Source organism: Microtus oregoni, unplaced genomic scaffold (genome assembly GCF_018167655.1).
Source record: "Microtus oregoni isolate MIOR12 unplaced genomic scaffold, Mior012 000001F_ref0000356, whole genome shotgun sequence".
Taxonomy (NCBI): domain Eukaryota; kingdom Metazoa; phylum Chordata; class Mammalia; order Rodentia; family Cricetidae; genus Microtus; species Microtus oregoni.
In genome coordinates, this window is record NW_024543060.1 from 2,083,757 (window position 1) to 2,105,805 (window position 22,049).

Below are 22,049 nucleotides of genomic sequence, written 5' to 3' on the forward strand. Positions count from 1 at the left end.
CTGTCTCTGCTCTGAGGCAGGGAGGGTATGTGCTTGGGGCAGTTCACTTATCTCCTGTGTGGGAATTTCAGACAAGGTTAGACCTTGTGTTGTCTGCCCTGCTTTGTGTCCTTCCTTCACCAGAGAGAGCAGGCTGGACAGTGCTACACAGGGCACACGTGAAGCCGCGGCTGGTTTTGAACAAGGTTATTAGTAGAGAAACTATTTCTGGGGAAAATGGTAGAAATTGTATTTCTATTGTGTCTGGTTACTATTATGGGGTATCCACCAGAGATGATCACTCTGGCACTTAAACCAATCAAAAGTCTTTATTAGCCAACCAGTGTGCTGGGCGTTTGGGATTCATAGCACTCAGTCTTTCTCAGGGTGAGCTTTTTTTTTTTTTTTTTTTTTTTTTGAGACAGGGTTTCTCGGTAGCTTTTTGGTTCCTGTCCTGGAACTAGCTCTTCTAGACCAGGCTGGCCTCGAACTCACAGAGATCCGCCTGCCTCTGCTTTCCGAGTGCTGGGATTAAAGGTGTGCGCCACCACCGCCCAGCTCAGGGTGAGCTTTTAAGAACAAAACCATATCCTGGCTTAAACCACCTCCTTAGTAAGAACAGTTAATAAGAAGGAGAACTGCAAGAGTCAAAAAGCAAGGTCAGTACATTAGAGACCTTCCCCGAATTGTATGGACTTTGACAGACTGGGTCTTTGTTTTCATTTTGGCAGGTGCTGCTATCTATGGGCTGATTTTTACAGCCTGAATGATACTTCCATCTATGTCCTAGGGACTTCTCTAGGACCCTAACAACAGGAGAATCTCAGCTTTTGTCTTGAGATCCAGACCGACTTCTGGTGTCACTGGCTGCTCTATGTCCTTTCTCAAAAGCTTCAGCCATATTTATACTATCACTCAGACCTCCAAGGTTATGTTGCCCGTGTGTCACACTGCTCCCTCTACACACACACACACACACACACACACACACACACCGCTATTAGATTGGGTAAGAAAGAACATAAAGGGCATATTCTGCCCAGAAAGAACAGCTCAGGACAATCTACTGTCCCTGCTAGGTAGCTGGCCCTTTGAAAGATGAATCCCCCAAGACGACAGCCTATCAGAAAATAATAATAGCTAAGCTTTACCTAACCTTTAGTCAATTGGTATATAGGATAAGCAATTTTGTACTTTGAAACTGTCATCTTGTGACTGCTTTGTGGTTTTTGTCGTTATAAACCCTTTACAATAATAGACGTGGTCCTTTTACCTCCATCTGCTGAGTCAGACTACTAGGTAGGGGACCCGTGCTAGCCTCTATATAATAAATAAAACCTTCCTTTTGCATTCAGAAGTGTGACTTCGTGGTGATCTTCTCGGGGGCTTTCAGGACTTAGGCACGACAGAATGCATTAGAAACCTCAACGTGTGTAATAACACAAAAAAGCTCCCTCTGGCTGGGGGTGTGAGAGCCGCGGAACTCCAAGGCTCCTGAGACACCCGCGCACAATTCAAAGAGGAAGCCCAGCGGGCGGGCCCGGAAACGCAGGCACACTGGTGGCTCGGGCTGGCGGACCCCTCCGAGTCACTTCCGGCGGTGCCAGACATGGCTGCAGGCCGAGACCGCGGGGACTTGGCTGCCCGGCAGCTTGTGTTCCTACTTCCAGGTAAACGCGGGCGGCGCGTGGGCCGGGAGCACTCAGGGTGGCGGCGGCTCGAGGCTTTTGCCCGGGTCAGCACCGGCCCGCGAAGTCCTGGTGAGCGCGGGCCGGCCTTCGGTGCCCCACAGTTTGCTGCACATTCTGGTCACGTGTCACGCCAGGCGGGAGCTCCAAACGCGGGAGCGTAGTGAGAGCGTGTGGGTTCACCGGTGTGTTGTTGCGGGTGTAGCCTACCCGGCCTGCGGAGGGCGGCGTTGTCCCAAGTGTGATGTTAAGTTGGGGAAACTGTGTCGGTTAAGCTGAGCTTGGTTTAAAGCAGTTCCGGAACACAGTGGCAGTCGAACCCCCAGAACCAGGCCCTTCGATATCCCATGGGGATCAGCTATCAGGACATGTGGGGGCCTGGGACAGTGGACAGTCGGTGCCACATAAGCAGGAACCTACTAAATGGCATATGAAATAAATTTGGGCTAGGGACTCCAAGCTAGAAACAGCCCGCCATTTTATAGGCACTTTTAATTTGATGTTACAATGTGGGCGGAGAGGAAACTCCCTAGTCACTTTAGTTTTGAATTTTAGCTCAGCAAACGCAGAGCGTTTTTGCAGCAAATATACTTCACCAGGGTACGAATACCCAATGATGTAGGTTTTTACAGTCTTAGCATAACAACCAGACACGTACATCGTTTGCATACATAGCTCCTCTTTGTAAGGGGTTAAGCACAGTCAAATGTATGGATTTTGAGTATGCAACTCACCCAGCTGAACGTGGTCTGCTGCCGATCAGCTAGCAGCTCATACCGCTTGTAGAGAACCCCAGGTGTTCTGTTATTGGGTTAGTTGTGCCTGTTTGGATTCCTGTCTTCCCTCTGTATGACTTCTGCTAGATCCATCCTTGTTGTTTTTTCCGTGGGTTTTGTTGGTTGGTTTTTGTTTGTTTGCTTGTTCCTAATTGCTGCTTCTAGTTCCTTGTATGTGTATCAATACTACCCTACTGAGGATGGATGACATTTGATGACATTCGGTGTTTCCTGGTTTGCAACTCTCAGGAGTTAAACTTTGGAGGCTGTCGATGGACGCGGACATTCATGTCTTTAGAGTGTCTCTACCCTGGAGCGGTATCTCTTCTTAGGTGTTTGTGGGTTTAGCTTTAGTACTGCAAAACGGTTTTCTGAAGTGGTCGTTACTGATTCAGCCGCCCATGAAGAGCTACAGTTAAGCCATACCTTATTGCAAGTGTTTGGATGGAAAAGCGGCTAGTGAGCATTCGTGGCTTTGGTGGTCCTTCAGAGGGCGAGCTGGATACCTTATTTTAATTGGGGGAAGGGAAGCCTCCTTTCACACTACGGTTACATCAATATAATTCGATTTTCAGGGTAAGGGCCTCATTCTTTTATAATCAAGTATGTTGATACTATGAAGATGCACACAAGTAGCTGGTCATAATTTGAGGGTTTTTTTTTTATTTTGTTGGCTGTTTTGTTGGTGTTGACTTCATTCTTAAAGTGTGTCATAATCATATCAAACCCAGAAATGAAGAGAGTCAAGTATTGAATGCATCCCTCAACATGGAAGGTGTACTAAATCTATGGGGTGGTGGTGAGGAGCATTCCAGCCCAGTGTCTGTTAAAAGCTGAGGTGCCCTCTCACCTTTTAATCATTAGGCGATAGTACTGTGGTCAGTGGCAGAGATTGGGGGTTCCGAAACTGTTCAAACTTGAACTTCCTGTCTTCCGTTCTTCCAGATGGCCTTTAATGACACCTGCAGGCTCTAAAGGTACACACGTTTGCTAGCTCTTCTGGTGACTGTCCTCAAATGTAAGGGCATTTGCCTCCTGGGAGTGAATGGGCTGAGACCCAAGAATATGCTCATTCACTAGATTCCCAAGCAGTAGTACTGCTGTGGCTGACCCAGGGACACCCCTGGAACTACCACAGTGAGGACCGGCCCCGGGGAGCTGGAGTGTGGGTACACACTCCTGAGGTTTCACTCTGCAATGGACAGGATTTTCCACAGTCAAGAAGTGCATGGCAGAATCCAGGATGAGGACCATCTTCACACTTTGTTGTTCCTTGCAGCAGGTGAAGAGTTGTTCCAGGTAGCTGTGGAGTCAAGAGCAGGAGACTGTATTCCCTCAACTAAGTGCTACAATGAAGTTGGGCCCTTCATAAAGATTATAAATAGTATATGAATGTTGGCAAGGGTATTTGGCAGAAGTGGTCTGTACTGTTCCCAAAGTGAGCAGAGGGTTGTATACCTTCGGGGCACAGCTACCTAATCTTGTGATGATGCTCCCCCAGCATTTAATTTACAGTCAGGTTGCCTGGAATAGTTGGGAAGATTATATTTAAAAGTTGGTTGCAGGTTATTTTTCCTCTAGCTCACAATTTTGTTTTGCTAAATTGAAAATCCGAGATAAAAGAAAGCTGGGCCATGGAGGGCTTGTTCATTTTTGCAGGCAGCTGGGGTGTTGCAGCAAGACCCTCCTTGCATCTGGGATGAATGCAACGCTTCTCTCATGGAGCCTGGAGTACGACATAGATGACTGTTCACTTACTCCGAGGCCATTCACATCTTTATTTTTGGACTAGGTTGTAAGTTTCCATCCCTCTTCGCTGCCCCCCCCCCCAAGAAGGCAAATGGTGAGGCATATTTTTTAATACCTGTTTTGTAGTCAAACATTTGCACACTTGTTAGTTCTGCTGAGCTAGCTGGGTGAGGTGTGAGAGTCACTCAGGACCCGTCATGACTGTAGGTGGGCAGGAGACTGCCTGTGGCAATTAGGGAAGACCTCCCAGGAAGTGTGCGCACACTGGGAACCCTAGTGTTCTGTGACGATAAAAGGAGAGTGGAATAATGTAGAACACATATGTGGGTCCTCATGTAGTAAACATGTCCTTAATCAGCCCCCTAAGTGAGGAAGTCCCCGGATCAAACTGGGCTTCAGCACAAATCCTCAATTCTGGACATATTTGTCATCAGTGCTATGCCTTTGTATCTTACAAAAGTTCATATTAAGAGGTAAAGGAAACAACTTTGTACGTCACGTAGGCTGGTAGCATAGATGGTGGCCTGTTCTTCTGGAGGCTAAAGAACAGGTAGATTTTAGGGAATCCTAGGCCTGCCATCCTGGTGTTCATATACAGTAGCTTTTTAGCTGGGATGTCATGATGACCACAAATGGTCTCTAAATACAAAACAAAACAAGAATTGAAACATTGTAAGAATCTACATTTTAGGATTATGTTCACATTGAAAAAGATTTTTTAAAAATCAGATATAGAAGGGAGAGGTAATTTTCCTCTTTAATGATGGAAGGACTTTATATTAACACTATTTCTGATTAATAGCCTTGTAAAACCAAAGAAACATCTTTTTTAAAAAAAATATTTATTTGTTTATTATGTATACAATATTCTGTCTGTGTGTATGCCCGCAGGTCGGAAGAGGACACTAGACCTCATTACAGATGGTTGTGAACCACCATGTGGTTGCTGGGAATTGAACTCAGGACCTTTGGAAGAGCAGGCAATGCTCTTAACCTCTGAGCCATCTTTCCAGTCCCCAAGAAACACATAAGTTTGGGGGCAAGAAAGAAAGTGTGAAATACAAGGTAAAAGAAGGGCCGCTTTAGACTCTGTCAGTGGTCCTAGGAAACAGCTGACCTTTTCCTTTTACCTAAGGGTTAACCTCAGGAGAAAAGTGGAAGTGGGCTCTTCCCCCTTTGTGTGCGTGCAGGCTAGCGTTTAAAAACAAGCTGTGTGTGTTGAAAGCTGCCCTTCCCTTGGCAGGTGGTACAGAGCCTGGCCCATCCAACTGTAGCCTTGAGACAGCCTTGAATAATTCAGCAGGACTCGTTGGAGGAAGGCTCCCCATTCCCTGCAGGCAGTTTCTGGGTTGTCCAGCAAGGAGTACAGTTAATATTTTCCACACAAATCTGGCTTTGTCTTTATCCAGCGTTTATTGGTGGGGCCCTGCTGACCTTTCTCAGATGTCTGCTGGATTTGCTCCGGGCTGCTGAGCACGTTCTGAGGTGATGGATGGAATCGCTCAGTTGCCAGTTGGTAATCTGTTGCTGTAATCTTGTCCTCTTAGTGATCGTTCCAAAAGATGTGGAGCAAGTAACAACTATGGCTCCTATAGCTTTATCCCTCAGGCCAGAATAAAAAGTCATAGAAGAAAGTAAATTTTAAAATTTGAATAGCATCCTGGGAACGGCAAAGGTTTGCCACACCGTAGAGCATTACCTGGAACGTTAGGCAACTGCTCAGTCAGGGCTGAAGCCTGCATGTAATGAAAGACACCTGGACCCTGCTTTATCACTTCTATGTCCTTGGCTGCCGCCTGCAGAGTCTCTGTTTCTCATTTCTGCAGTGGGAGAGCAGAGCCTGTCTTGTGGGCTAGTGTTATGTCCACCCTCTGTCCCCTTTCAGCAGGGCCAGAGCCAGAGTGGGTTTTTATAATGACCCCCAAAATATCTCCTTTCATTTCTTCCTGCAGTGTTTTCCCTAACACCGTCTTTGCTCTTGTGCCAGTTTCTGCTCTGGCTTCAAGGCGCGACTGAAGTTCCCACAAAGCCAAGTTATTTGCTCCAGACCAACTTCTCTTTCTTTGACTGTTGGTGGCGTTTTATGTACCTGCAATCCTATCTCCGCTTTCTCAGCTTGGAAAATTCCTGAAACCCAATGTCAAGACCCTTCTTACCGGGCCCTTCCTATGAGTGGGACCTCTTCTACCAGTGTTAAATTCCTACTCAAGTTAGGAGCTGAGGGGAATCCAGGTGTGTTCTTCCTCTGTAGCCATTAGCTTGTCAGCAGGGATGAAGGCTGCGGCTTTGGAGGGTGTCTCTGAGAGTCTGAAGCATGTTACTTGAAGCCTCCTTTGTGAATCCTTCCTTGTGCTCCAGTCAAAAGCTGAAGGACCTGTGAAGAAGTCACAACTGCGTATCCCTCCCCGCAAGTTTTTGGGTGGCACTTGAGGTCTCTCCTGCTTGAGCAGACGCTCATGAAGGCCTTGGTTTGCTAAGACTATAGGATCACCCACTTAATTGTTTTTATTTCATTTTTTGGTGGGGAAGTCATAGAGACAAAGTCACACATTGTAGCCAAGATACACTGTTGGTCACCTCCAAAGGGTCCCTGCAATCTAATCTCCCACACACATAGCAGCAGCTAGGAGGTGGCTCCCCTGTGATACACAGTGGGAGAGGTGGACTTAGGGTGTGGGGGCTCTCCTAGAAGGGAGTGTGTTGTGCAGATAGCACGAGAAGCAGCCACCCCAACTGGACCTGACACTCCCAGGTCCAACTTTGGAGTGACCGTTAGGGGTGGTCTTCTTGGTCTGTGCAAGGGTATCACGGATTATTTGTATGGAGAATAGGATTGTGGCAGTAAGTTAGAGTTGTCCCCTAGGATGGATGGGAGACTGTTAGTTCCAGAAGCTCTATAGATGCCAAACTCCAATAATACTCTGGTCCTTTATGTATCTGCATACATAATCCACCCATATATTTTAAATCGTCTGTTGATTATTTGTAGTACACAATGAAGTATTACAAAGATATGTAAGTTCATTTTAGATTGTACTGTTTAGGGAACAGTGACAAGAAAACAAAGCCACACACTCAACACAACTGCTCTTTTTCCTACCTGAATCTTTCTTAATCTGTGAAGAATGTGTGAACCTGAAGAGCTAATTTTATTCACCTTTATCTTCTCAAGGATTACATCATTTTAGAAGACCTATTGTCTTTGGATCTTCTAGCCCTTATACCTTACAGCACACCTTTGCATATGTCACTGTATTTGATCTTCAGAGTGACCTGGAGCAGCAGCTAAAGCCTTTTCATCACTACCTTACCTATCGGGAACCAAGACTCTGTCCAACAAATACGAGGGTTTTGGTGTCATAGACTGTCACCTCCCTTAAGCGCTTCTCCAGAACCTATGCTTGCCCCAAGGTTATCCCTCTGCTACATGGTGGCAATGCAGCATCACAAGAAAAGCCAGAGGACCAGCTGTGACTGTCTGCTCTGTTTGATGAGCCAGCCCCTCTTGGTCTCAGGTACCTTAGTCAGATCTGCCCCATGTCCCCCTCCAGAACTGTCCTGTTTCCTAGATAGTGCAAGCTGTCTTTATGGCTCTGTCAACTGTGAACCTTTAGTCGAAAACTTTTCTGTGTCCCGCCCAGCCCCACAGCCACTTAATAAAATAATCATTCAGGGGCTTAATATTAACTATAATTGTTTGGCTGATGGCTCAGGGCTTATTACTAACTAGCTCTTACATATAAATTAATACCTTTCTGTTAATCTGTATCGCTACGTGGCCCGTGCCTTACTGGTAATGCTATGGCATCTTAACTCCTGATGGCTGCTGGTGTCTCTCTTTCCATCCCACTGTCTTTCTCCCTAAATTCATTTTGGCTTCCCAGCCTAGGTGTATTCTGCCCTGCCATGGGCCAAAGCGGCTTTATTCATCAACCAGTAAAAGCAACACAAATTCACAGCATACAGAAGGACATCCCACATAATATCATGGACCTGACTTTTTTTTTCCCCAACGTCTTCTCTCCTAACAGGCCATTCCTAGAAACATGGCTGTTGTAGAGATAATCCTGAAAAATCACAGCCTTTGTTTGCCTTGATCTTGGTGAGGGTAGATTTAGTTTTGTCTCCAAAGCTTCACAGGAAAGTTACATTCGATAAACCCATCATGGGAAGCATTTTCCTGGTGTGTACCTTTTTTCCCTTTGATTAGCTTGTGAAGAGACAAGGGCTTCAAAGCCAGGAACGTGAACTAGTCTTGCTGATGGTAGTGCTTACATCTTGGGAAGGGAAGGCATGTAGTTATTTTTGAAGTTTGCGTCTTGAAAGCTGCAAGGAACTTGAACACCATGCTGGTTTGTCTTGCATGTCTTATATTCCGGAGTCTTGAGGTCTGCGCTGATACCTGCCAGGTGCCTGCGTCTCAGATAACTTGGAGTTTCTGTAGATGAGAATATAATTCCTAATAGATAAGTTTTTGTTCCATCTATGAAATTTGATTTTATGTTTTTAGATGTTTCTTACATCACATAATAAACTTCTGTCATCTATCTAGTTTTATTTGATCTTGTCTTGTTTCCCTCTGGCTTTCCTGGATCCCCCTTCCTTCTCTGCAGCTCCCTGGTATTAGTCTACTGCCTGGCTTGGCAAGCTTATTAGCTGTCCCTTCTGCAACCTAGCACTTAAGAAGAAACAAGCTACAGTTTGCGGGGTTTTTTATTTTTTGATTATGGCAATGACAAAGTCGCAGTTTCAAACTTTGCCTGGTGGCAGCACTTTTCCACATTTGACTAGCCCTGGGACTCTCATCCCACAAGCAGAACTGAGTAGAATACCTCTTTCACAGAAATGCCATCCGAATGACATTACATAACTTATCCAGAGGACCGCCTAGTGCCTGGTGCCTGGTAGGACCATAAATGATCAACACATACTACCATTGTTGTTATTTTTAATTTTATATTCATGGGTACAGTTGTCTTCCTGTCAGTGGTCTGTGTTCTTTAACGTTCAAGTATCAGAGCCAAGTGCTGGGGATATAAGGAAGCAGAGTGGCCGACTGTGGCATCAAGAGCATCGCTGAGCTCTTCCTGCCTCTAAAATGGCCAGCAAAGCCAGCACTGCATCCGTTCTGCCTGACCCTGTTGGGAAGTGTTTCTTATGAAGTATACTTCTGAAGTATCAAGACTTGCTTTGCCTTTTCTTAGTGAGCTTTTTCTAAAGCTGAAGGATGCACGTTGGATTTTCTGAGAATGTTTTGTGTGCAAGAAACTCTACCAAGTACTTTACACTGTCTTCTGTTTACACAGATCACCAAGACAACAGTCTCTGACAGCCTTTTCTAGGAAGGCTGCTTGTAAGGCCTTTTAACGCCATGAAAGTTGTGACTCTTAATTATATTTTGATTTTTATATTTCTTGTATATCCCTGATTTTATCAGGAATTTATGGAAGTAAACTAATTAGAAATTAAGTAATTATTTTGTGCTCTGGGCTCATCCACGTGCATGTCAGCCTGAAAGATGCCTCTAAATGAGTTCTCATGCCCATTTTATAGTTGAACAACAGAGGCAAGACAAGTTCACTTTCTTCCCTAAGGTCACACTACTTGGTAGTGGAAGTAAGATTGCCAATGGGTCTTGGTGAGTTCAGGTACCATGAACCTGTACTGGAGAAATAGTTGGAACCTTCCAAAAGTTCCTTTTCTCATCATTTTCTGCTACACTAAAAACTGGGTCCTTTAGTATAAACATGTACTTTTATTCTTTCTTAATTAATTTATATGTTTTTCACCCCTTCTAGATACAAATAAAAAAGAAGTTTAAGGGGAAACAGGATCTTCCAAGTCTCATAGGCAAAGAACCAGCCCACCAGATGATCCAGGGTTTTCTAGATTTCAGCAGAAACTCTTAGTCTGCAGGCAGGAGTTATTTTCTCTGTGGAATACTACATGAGAGTAAGGGACATAAAATCACACCAGCAGTACAATTCTTTCATGCCTGGTCTCCAGGTGCAGCGAGAGCCAGCCTCCTAGAAGCCATGAAGGCACTAGGGGAGACAGCAGAAGCTGCTTCTGGCTCTTCCAGCTGAGTGTACCTGAAGGCTGGAGCTGTTCCCATCACCATTCCCGCCCCAGTCAGCAGCCTTGACTAAGGGACAGGCCAGACTTGATTTGAAGCCAAAAAAAAAAAAAAAAAAAAAAAAAATCCAACTCCGAGAGCATTGTCCCCAGTTGACCTGTCTTTGGCTTCCTGGAAAAGTCTCCCTTGCAGGGTGTTGTTACCTGACATGACTTGGTGCTCAGAGCTTGTTCTCTGGGACAAGTCCTGTTCCTTAGGGTATTTTTCTGTGAGGGCTGTACCAGTCTGGTAAACAGTAACCTGCCCAAACCTTAAAGGGAGCGTACAGAGAACTAGGTGTCCATGTGCTGCTCTGGGAACTCTGGTTTGTTCGTAGGGAACGCACACATTGAAGACCGTGCAGGGAAAAGCTGGGAGTCGTCTCTGACTGACTAATGGCCTGGGAAAGCCATAAATAAAAGCGAAGGCAGTAGTTTGAATGCCTGAGTGTTGAAGTTTGCCGCCACCCACGCAGAGCCCCTTAACAAAGACTTAACTGGGCTGAGTGCCGATGACTTAAGGAGACTGAACAGAGGCATCGTAGCTGGGTCTAGAGAATACAGACTCACAGTTAGCCCAGGAAAGCCACTGGCCTGACTGAAAACCAGCAACAATTCCTAGGAGTTAGGGAAGGACAAGCAACTTCCAGAATTGACACAAATACTGTATTTTATCTAACATGTAATGTTCAGTTATTTAAAAGTACAAGGTGTGAACTAACAGGAAAGTATGGCCGGAATGTGAGGAAGGTAGTTGGTGCGACTGCCCTAGAGGAGGCTGAGGTGTTGTTTATTCTGCAAAGGCTTTAGTCAGAGCTTAGGAATTTATTCTAAGAACTAAGACAGACTGTCTGCATAGTGACGGCATAACTGTGAAATCTCATCAGATAGAACAGAATTCTAAAGAACACACAGACATCACTATTATCAGGGATCAGACAGTCAAGAGGGTCTCCCAGCTTCCCCAAACAAGACCTAAGCAGCACTGGAAATCAATGTGACCTAACAGGTCATCAGCATTTAAAATGATCGGGAATGTACCAAATGCATTGTACAAAAACAGTGAAGTGAGTGTGGGAAACAGTTACAGAAGGGAATTTGAGTGATTCACAAATGCGTAGAAATTAAATAGCAGCCCTAATAACCAATGAGCCACAAAAGAAAAATGAGGGAAGCTTTAAAAAAATACTTTTGAGAAGCAAGAAAATAAAGCACTGCTGCGACAGTGATGCGCATGGAGAGATTGATAAACCGGACCCGCCATGGGCCTGCAGCCTCACCTTCCACCATCACCTAGTGCACGCACCCCATCGCAGAGCAGAAAGGAAACACAGTCAGACCCGAGAAGGTCAGCGAAGCCAAACAACCAGTACATCTTTAGCCAGACTGACCAAGGGGAGGCGTGAAAGAGGGAACGGTGCTGCCGACCTTATAGGTTTTATGGATGATGTGGGCACATTCCTAGATAGAAAAGTTACAAAGTCAGCTCAGAAAAGATCTTAGCAGACACAATAAAGAGGTTAAATTCAGAGTCTTTTCCCAGGAAAAGCCCGGCTTCCAGTTGCTTAACTGGAGAGTTCTGTAAGACATTGAAAAATAAGATCGCTCCTGCAAAGACTTCAGAAAGTGGGGAAAGAAGGCATAATTCACAACTCAGTCTGGGGGTGAGTGTTGCCCTGAAGAGCGGTCAAAGGCTTTGCAGAAGTTAGCTTAAGTTTATGCACATAAATACAGAAATCTTAAACAAACAAACAAGAAAGGAGCAAGTGGGTTTTATTCTGAAACAAAAGACTTGAGTCAGACTGTGAAATACACCATGCTGAGAGAATAAAAACCAAACACAGAATCAGCCACAGGAAGAGAGGTTGAGAAACTCAGAACACCCTTTCATGGTCAATGTCCTTCGCAGTTTAAGAACAGAGAACTGTTTCCTTCTGATAAAAACCCCACAGACAACATTGTGGCAGCATATTTCATGTGAAATTTTTGTCTGTGTGTTGTGGAATGAAAGTATTTTGAATAAATTAGAGTAAATGTATATCATTACAATTTATTTTACCTATGCTTAAGGTGGCTTCTAGGAAAATTTAAATTGCATATGGGACTTGAATTTATGTAATATCTGTCTTTTCCTTTGGATAATGCAGTTCTATACCAGGGCTGCCAGGTTGCAGCAGGTGAGGTCCTTCACCTTGTCCTGTGGGGACTAGATGATAAAGAGGTGACAGACCAGAGGGATTGATGGACAGGGATAGGGAAACAGACAAGGGAATAAAGCTTCTGTGGGGGCAGGGTTTTTATTTGTATGATAGTCCCAGCCTGAAACAGCACATGAAGTAGTCCAGCTGATGGTGAAGCTGGCTCAGGACTGGGTGGCTGTTTTTACCCAGCTGTGCCTGCTTGGAATCTGCCTATGAAAAGGCAGTTAGGGAAGATCAACTTGACGGTTGGTACTGTCCCATCAGGATATTTCAGGATGCTAAAGAGAGCCAAGGAGGCCGGATCCTGGTGGCGGTTGTCACTGTGAATTTGTTGTTGTCAGGGTTTTTGATAGGCAAAAAAAAATGTTGTCTATTTTTTCATATTTAGAGGAAATATATTTATCTTGAAACCTCTGCAGTATACAAAAATGCTTCAGTTTATATCCACATCTGTCTAAGTTCTCCTAGGGAGCACAGCAGTCAGCTTCTCTACAGATCGCTTGTGTCTTGTTTATCTGATTGCTGTGAAGAAGCTCTTGTGATGATGTAATCCTACCTGTTATCTTGGCCCTGTTGCCTGGACTTTTGGAATTACATCTCAGAAAAGTCTTTGATCAGACCAAAGCACAGGTATTTTCTTCTAGCAGTTTTTGAACATTTTAATCCCGTTTCAGTTAATTTCTTGTTAATCCAGTCCAGCAGAAAGTGGTTTTGTGAGGAAATAAGATTTACCACACCAATGGGACATCTTCATTCTGCCTGCCTTTGTATGCTTCAGAGAATATTGGCATTTCAGCATGGCACACTGGTTATTTACCTGTTTGTGCTGTGTAACCGCGGACATCCTTACAGAATAGCGTTTTAGGCTGTTGACAACCTTCTCACTGACTGCTCTTTTGGGGAGTTTCTCTCTAGAAATGTCATTATTTGGGGCTCTCAAGGAATGGGGAAGCTGGAAAACAAACAGTACGGTTTTCTTGTGATAGGAGGAAGTGGTCAAAATAATTTATCAAGTCCACGTTGAAAGGTCTGCCATTGTGGTGAGGTTTGAGGAAGTGCTATGGGGGAGGCTGTCAGGTGTCCTGGGTCTTGAGACACAGGGAGATGAGTAGTTCTTGCTAGGGGTGGGGACACACAAGTGGGCGGGGAAATTCTAACAGGATCGAACTTTCTAATTTACACTTCAGTATAGATGTGTCATTCCAGAAAGAGTCTTGATGGGCTCTGACAGTTGAACCTGCACTGTTCTATTTATGTAACATTCTTAAAGATTCATGGAGCTGGGGGACAGATTAGTAGCTGTCAGGGTCAGGTGTCCAGAAAGTGCTGTCTGTGTGTGCTTTGTGTGTTCTGCAGCTTGTGTTTGGTGAGGAAGCATTTAGGGCATCATGCCTTCTTGTCATTATAAAGTGACCTTTTAAAGTCCCTTGGTAAAGTCTGTTAGCATCTGCTTCTCTTTCCTTCCATTCTGCTTGTGTCTTTGTTTATGTGGTTCTTGTGGGAAGCATGCATTTCCCTCTTGCTTTTTAATTCTGTCTTGAGTTGCTGCTTGTCGTTGGGATGTTCAGACCCTTGACGTGGACATTGATGTAGCTGGGGTTGAGCCTGCTGTCCTGATGTTTCCTGTTTGATATATCATCTGTTCTTTGTGTCTAGTTTGCCCTCTTTTTGGTTAAGTGAACATTTTTCACAATTCAGTTTCATATCCTTTATTGTCTTATGAGTGACAGGTTTTTGTTTTTTAATTTTGGTGACTGCTGTAGAGTTCTTTGTATGTGTATGTTATTGGTTCCATCTATCTCCAGGTGCTGCTTGTCACTTCACTTGCGGCACAAGAAACTCACGATGGCATTCTTACATTTCTTCTTTTCTGGACGTAAGCTGTTCTCGTACATTTTCTGTGTTCGCATGATGGGAACACTACTCTGAATTATTTTAACTTAAGCAGCCAATAATCCTTAAAGAGATTAAAATAATATGAACAGCTCCCCTATTTGCCCCCGCGTGTGTTCTCCTGTTCAGATTCCTGCACCTGGCTCATGATCCTACTGCAGAAAGCTCTCCCTTAGCGTTCCTTGTGGTGCACGTATGTCACCAATGGTTTCTTTCAGCTCTGTGTGCCTGAAGTTTTGTTTTCCTCCCTTCTCCTTTTCCAAAGGTCGGTAGCTTCTCTGTGGTCATGGTGTTTTACTTTACGGATTGTTCTGGATTGTCTTCTGGCTTGCATTGTTTTTACATCTTAGCTGTCTTCGTTAGCCTGCTTCTCTGTACATCCTGTGACTGCCCCCACCCTTGGTTTTGAACTCTTGGTTATGTTATTTGTTTTCTTCTTGTTGTATGCTTTGGGATCATAGAGCTTCTGGGATATGTGAGTTTATAGTGTTCCTTAGACCGGGAACATTTCACATGTGCTTTTCAGACATGTTTGTCTTCTCATTTCTCTTCTTTTGGAAGCTTCCATCACACACATAGTAGGAGGTTTGATGCTGCCAGTAGATCAGATTTCTTTTTAAAATTTTTCTGTGCTTTCAGAGTGTTTTCTGTTACTGGATGAATCTTCGAGTTCACTTATCTTTTGCCATTGGTTCTGTCTGTCATTTTTTTCCTTCTCTAGCATTTCAGTTTAGATCACTAAAAAAGTCTTTTGTCTTGTTAATGTGTTCTCCCTGAGGTTTGCTTCTGTGCCATTTCCTTTCGTTTTAATGTTCCATATATAATACCAGTCTCTCTCGCAACAGCTGACCTTTCCTTCACCTCTCATCAGTTCACCTTTGGGGTGATGGGTATTTCTATATTCTTAAGTATTTTTGGACTCAAAAATATATTACTTGGCAAGAAGAGTATGATCCTTTGCCATTGCTTTTTAATTAGTGCGACGAGATCTTAGCAGTGTCAGGGGTAAGTGTACTGTTGAGTGTTCTACCTCATGCCCTGAGGTCACAAACCTGGGAGAGATGCCTGTGAGTTTTGTTCTCTGCTTCTCATGGAGAGTCTCTCATGTACACGTGGAAGGACAGAGCTGTTTCCTGATGGGTCCTCGGAGAGGCCCTGCTGCACACACCTGAGTCCAATTCTTACCAGGGTTTTTTAATATGGCCTCTGTCATTCTTGTCTTTGGAGCTCTCCACTCTATCACATCTGCCCTAATTCGGCCAGGTTTTGCCCAGCTCCTCTGCACCAGGTCCTGGAAACCCTCTCAAGGAAGTAAACCAGGGCAATGAGCCCACTGTTGTACATGACCGCAGCCTCATGCTTTGCATGGTGACTATTGTTGTTGAATCTCTATACTCTATCTTAATTGAAAGTAGAAATCTTAAAATGAGCTTTTCTTGTTTATGGATTACTATTGCTATTATGGTTACTATTGGACGAAGCAAAAGTGTTCTATTTATGGAGCGCTAATTTCTCAGTCTGTTTGCAGTATCTGTGTGCATATGGATTTGAGGCAGAATGGACAGAACAAAGAGAGTAAGCTCAGTCCCTCGCCAAGATCTCTTTGGGTGCTGTTGTGTAGATGGGTTGTATCCCTGGACCAGCTTCCTGGGGTGCTCTTTATAGATGGGCTGTGCCCTTGACTTCCTTCCTAGGGTGTTCTCATATAAACTGGTTGTGCCTCTTGACTGCCTTCCTGTGGTGCTCTTGTGTAGACAGACTGTGCCCTTGACTGTCTAGAGCTCCTGGTTTTTTGGAGTCTGTGTGAGTTTTGACTGCTGCTTGGTCTGTTGAAGGTGTCATCTTGGTCTGCATGCTTTAATCTGTGTAAATAAAACTTGACAGTCAGATATTGTAGAGGAAACACTGCAGAAACTTGCTTTCTACAGATTAAAGTAAATCTGTTATGATTAAGTCTTGAAGTACTGACACTAAAATAGACACAGATCAGTGGATCAGAGTTGAATGTCTACAGGCAGACCACAAATGCATTTAAATGTTTAGTGTAAAGATTTTCATGGCAGGCTCACTCCATGAGCTTTGATACAAATGGCCAACCCATTAAAAAAAATTAAAGTTGGATTTTTTCCCTCCATCTTATACTCAGGGTATTTATATATTTTGAATTGACTGAATATAAAGTATCCACAAAAATATAGGAATATACATACTTTCAAGGAAGAAGACTTGAAGGCTTTCTAAAGTATGACACAAAGGATGCAAACATGAAGAAAAATTAAGATTACACAGATTTATATCTTTAATGTGGCAAAAAGATAATTAGAAACAAAATAGAGCTAAAATACAGTTACTGTCTTTATTGTATATAGGCTACTCATAAAATAATTTAATTTTTAAAAAAGATGAAACCCCCACCAAGAAAATAAGCAAGGGATATGGTTAACTAATGATGTCAGAAATGAAAGATAGGGGTCCAATAAATGTTTGTCCTTCATAATAATAGCTATGATTTATTTTGTATTTCTGTTCAGTTACACTAAGTGCCTTTGACTACTTAGTTTAAGTTTAAAAAAAAACATACATGTACTGTCATCATTATCTTCTGAAAGGAGATTGAGACGGGAGAGAAGCCTGGGCCAGGGTGAGGACGTTGACATCTGCCTCTAGAGCCAGACTAAACCTACTTCCAATTCCACCGCTGCTTCCCTGGAAAACAGGTGTTTACTGGATCACATAGCTCATAAATGATAAATAACATTTTATAAGAAAGAATGCATAAGTAGGAAGAAGTAAAATGGAGGAAAGTGAGGGCACAGTAGAGAGACTGTCTTTAAATTTCTCTAATTCACTATTTCTTTTCAGAATATTTAAAAGATGCCTCAGAGAAGATGAAGAATGGCCTCCTGTTTGTAAAATTGGTCAGCCCGCGCTCAGGTGGGTCTCGCTTCCTTGGGTCCTCTCACTCTTGAATGTCTCCAGCCTAATGCTCAGTGTGTGGCGTGCTTGCTTGCCTATGTGTCATTTTGAATTAACTTAAAAGTTCACAGCATCCTGCAGTGGAAAATCAAGCTGATTAATGTTCTAGGATAAATCACACTAAACTTTGCAAAGAGGATCGTTTTTATAGTTTTTATCCACAGAATGTCAAATCATTAGAAATGTTGGCGACACAGAGAAGTGGTGTGTTTGAGTTTCCTCTGGATTGATTTTCTTTGGCTTTCTTATGCCAATTTTTCTTAGCATGCTTACCAACACTGGCCTGCATTTATATTCATTTCGTGTTGTACAGTAAAATAAACAGAATGAAAATGCGTGAGGCCGTCTTCAACGTGTCATGATTTGGTTGGTTTCGGTTTTAGCTGTTCTTTCAGTCTGACCAAAAAGGCTAACTCCCCCCCCCCGTTAGGTGATGGTTTTTCTTTTATTAAAATCATTGTTTATTGGAGAGCTTTATGTTTTATTGAAGGATAAGTTTATTTTAATTTTATATTTAGCATATTTTGTGTTTTCTAATTTTGGAGTAAAAGTATTAAAATCCATTCAGCTGAGGTGACACTGGGTTTCCCTTGTATTGAATTGTTAGGCTCTGAGTAAACACATGATGCTATACGCCAGGGCTCTCCTGGGGACTGTATCACTGCATAGGGAATAAGGGAAAGCACATGGGTAGTATTTTGTTGAAAAGATGTGTAACTCAGACAATGAGGGAGTAAAACAGAACAAAACAAACACCCCAATCCCATTCTTCTAGTGTCTTTTCTCTAAGTGAAATTAAATTAAATATGTCTGTTGATTCACACCAGAACAGTCAGAGTGTTGACCCACACTGAAACAGCCAGAGTTGTTGACCTACACCAGAACAGTCAGAGTTGTTGACCCACACCGGAACAGTCAGAGTTGTTGACCCACACCTGAACAGTCAGAGTTGTTGACCCACACCGGAACAGTCAGAGTGTTGACCCACACCGGAACAGCCAGAATTGTTGACCCACACCCAAACAGAGTTGTTGACCTACACCTGAACAGTCAGAGTTGTTGACCCACACCGGAACAGTCAGAGAACTAAGCTAAGCACTTCCCGTGTCCTGGCTCGTGCTCTGGAAATGTAGGGGTGTTTCCTTTTGTTCAGTCCTCATAAAAACCCTCTAAGGTGGAATCAGTATCACCATGGGCACAGATGAGAAGCAGATTATGTAGCTTCCCCAGTGTCGCACTCAGCATGTGATTCCAGAGATTTCAGAGATGGCTCTGTGGTTAGAAAAAAGATTGGATGAGTCAAGGGGTAAAACATCAGATATGCATCCCTTCTATCCCCATTTCTCCTACCGCTTAGACCCATGTTGCTGAGGACTGACCCTGGACCTGAGTTAGTCAAACCTCAGATACGCACAATCTTCACCCCTCCTGTCTCCCTTTGCTGCGGATTGACCCCCTGACCTAGTGCATGCCGGACAAGTGCTTTACCACTGACTGAGCTGAGCCTCTAACCCCCCACCCTCCCCCTTTAAAAGAATAAAATAGAAAGTTCCATCCATTTGACTAAGGCTTTAAGAGAGTTCTTTTCTTTCTCAGAGTGGCCAATGTCATCTGAGGGCTTGGTCCTTCCTTGTCTTTGCTCCTGCGTAGAGCGAGCTACATGCTGACGTAGTGACAGACCCAGGCACTAGCTCACATCTGTCAGAACCATTAGGATCTGGTAGCCAGGAGGCTGTATGACAGTCAAGGTAAATGACTTGTGCCTTTCACTTTTGCAGTTTATGTTCAGCGAGGATTATGGAGCTGGAAACTGAATGTCTGTGCCTAATACCCATGAACTTTCCTTGGAGTCAGCAAGTGTAGAACGTGACTCCATATGTTTAGGTTCCTCTTAGGAGCATTCCTTGGAACTCTGGACAGACTTCTGATATACATATGTTTGTGAGAATAGTGACAGTACTGAGCACATCTGTGTTACAGGGGAAGGAGCCGTTTACTTACTGGATATGTGTCTACATCAGCTGTTTGAAATCAAAGTTTTCAAGGAAAAGCACCGTTCTTGGTTTATAAATCAGTCAGTTCAATCAGGTAAGTGACAGGTATATATATGTATTTTTTTCCCCTACCGTTAACACATCTCGTGTGTATGGGTTCATCCTGCTGGTTTGGTTTGTGTGAGTAAGGAGCTTTTCTGTGCATCAGAAAGGGTTTGGAGCAAGTGATGCTGTCTTGTCACATGTTAAATTGACAGTTCTGCTTTCTTTCCTGAAACACCAATACACCTTGTGGCAGGAGTTAGAGGGTCTGTGCCATGGAGTGTGGGTTGAGTCGATTGGAAATATTTCCTTTAGAGAAATTTTTAATGTATTATTTCCTTGAGCAAACTGATACAGTTTCTAAAACAAACTAGAAAGTAATGCCTTTTAAAGAAGTGGTTTCTCGTGTAACCTACTGTGCCCTTTTTAGCCAGTTTTTCTGTCACTGTCATATGATGAGTGCACACTCTAGGCGGTCAGCCCATCAGAAGAGAAGATGTGCTGTGGTTCTCAGTTTGGAGCTTTTAGTCTGTGGTACCTTGGCCTGGTTGGTTTTGAGATGGCACATCTTGGTGGCACCATGTGGCCAAACCGTTCACTTCGTGGCCAAGAACCAAAGAGAGAGAGAGCAAGAGGAAAAGGCCCCATGGTCCCACCCCCTCCAGGAGATCTGATATCCTGTTGGGCCACCGTGGACATCTGTATCCGGGTACACATACACACATGCCTGCAGACACACACGCACACAGAAGGATTTTTTTTTTTTAATTTAGTGTAGTTTGTGTAACTCAGGAGGTGGAAAGTACACTGCCCCCTTCGATTGTAGCTGTGCCAAACCTTAGGGAGTCCACGAGAGCTCCAGCTCCTGGGGTGGCACACTCTCAGCTGGTATTGGCCCATAGCTGCAGAACATCGGGTGGAGACTGGAAAATGTAGGGAAGCAATGATTGAGCCTGGACAGTCTGGCTCGTCGATCACTCTTTCTCATAGACTTTTAAAGAACAGTTTTGTTTTGTTCTAAAGGCAGTCAGACATGCGGAATCTAACTCCAGGAAATGGGAGCGTTTAAACCAGGGTCTTTCTTGACTCCTGAGTTTGCCTGATGGAAAGCACAAGCTGTTGCACGTGCTGTCACACGGGCAGGAGTGAGTGTGGGCTTTCACTACAGCTCGCCCCGAGAGACGAAATAACCATGGCTCTTGTAAAGCATGTCCCTCTCCTGGTTCTTTTTCATGTGCAGGGGGGCTTCTCCACTTTGCGACCCCCATGGATCCTCTGTTTCTGCTCCTTCACTACCTCATAAAGGCTGGCAAAGAGGTGAGCTTCCCACTTGCGGTGATTGCAGGGAGGGGCAGAAGACACTGCTTCTCCTTTTCACAGTGTCCTTCAGTCATTACAATATGGGCCCCATGTGTACCAATGTGGGGCAGAGCACCCTGACCTCCCCCAGGAAGCAGCACCTTAGTGGTGATCAGGTTTGCTACTAGGTAGCTGTGACCTTAATGGCCTATCTTGCCACTCTTGTGTACCTCGGTGGTAGCCATGCCTAGCAATAGAAACTTACCACTAAGTGCTTAGATGGGAATGTTAAGAATTTGGCCAGGAGATTTACCTTCTTATGTCAGTATCTGAGAAACAGGTAAACTTAAGTGTGCCTGTGCCTAGTAAACACCAGTGGGGAAGTTCTGTGTGGTTGGGGCTTGAATATCCAGAGCAAAAGCACTAATGTCTCTCAGCACTCTTCCTCCATGATGCCTGTGCCCTGAGCTACAACAGTAGAAACTGGATAAGCAGACTTCCCTCACACAGAGCGGTAATGACTCTGCATTCAGGATCAAGATTTAAGGAAAACTCGTTGCTTTTACTACTTAATCAGTGATATTATTGTCTTTGTGTTTGTTTCATTGGTTTTTTGTTTTTGTTGTTTGTTTGAAATAGATTTCTTTTGTGTGTTTGTGTAGTGGCTGCACATATGGACAGTGTGTGTGCCCGGTACTCATGGAGGCAGAAGAGAGCATCACAGCTCTGGGAGGTGAAACTGGCATTTTAAAAACTAAGAATACAGTGTATTTTGGTGTCGGTGCCTTAACTCCAGCTAAGGGGCCCAGATTTGTTAAACATCGTTTCAGTTACCAACGTCATGTCAACCTGATACAAATGCAAACAGCCTTTTAGAATCATTATGAATATAGGTTTGAGCTTGGGGACCTCTTAAAGGGGAATTAGGAACCCTTAAGGGTCCATCAATCAGTTTCAAAATCTTTGAGACACTTTAGTGAGTTATTGGAAATGCTCACGGCGGTCTCTGTTTCTCAGACTCTCGTTCGCACATGGAGTAAATGATCATGGCTCACTCTATTTGGTCTTCAAACCAAATTTTCAAAACTTTGTTTTGTAGGTTGATCAATTTTAGGATGTTGTAAATTGTAAAACTCACCCAAAACTTTATTCCTATTTTTCTTGGTACTTGCTTCTCTCCTTTTACAGTATATTAGTGAAGTCCTGCCCCTCAGTTGACTCACTTTGCTCTTTTCTGAAAGCTGCCATGATAGCCAATATATTGGGGTACACGGCAGTGAGGCTATTGGGACTCAGGTCTCTAAGTCGTAGAGATGGTTCTGGTTATTGCCAGGAAGC

The 22,049-nt window shown here is 43.9% G+C and overlaps 1 protein-coding gene across 1 annotated transcript in view; it reads left to right on the forward strand.

The window, feature by feature from the left end:
* The first annotated feature begins 1,576 nt into the window (after positions 1–1,576).
* Positions 1,577–22,049, forward strand: part of Rnaseh2b (ribonuclease H2 subunit B) — a 38,871-nt gene continuing 18,398 nt past the window's right edge. Inside the window, exons 1-4 of the mRNA XM_041669955.1 lie at positions 1,577–1,649; positions 17,263–17,334; positions 19,357–19,464; positions 20,653–20,729. Coding sequence (XP_041525889.1) covers positions 1,589–1,649; positions 17,263–17,334; positions 19,357–19,464; positions 20,653–20,729 — 318 coding nt within the window. The 5' untranslated portion in view covers positions 1,577–1,588. The remainder of the gene's footprint in view (positions 1,650–17,262; positions 17,335–19,356; positions 19,465–20,652; positions 20,730–22,049) is intronic.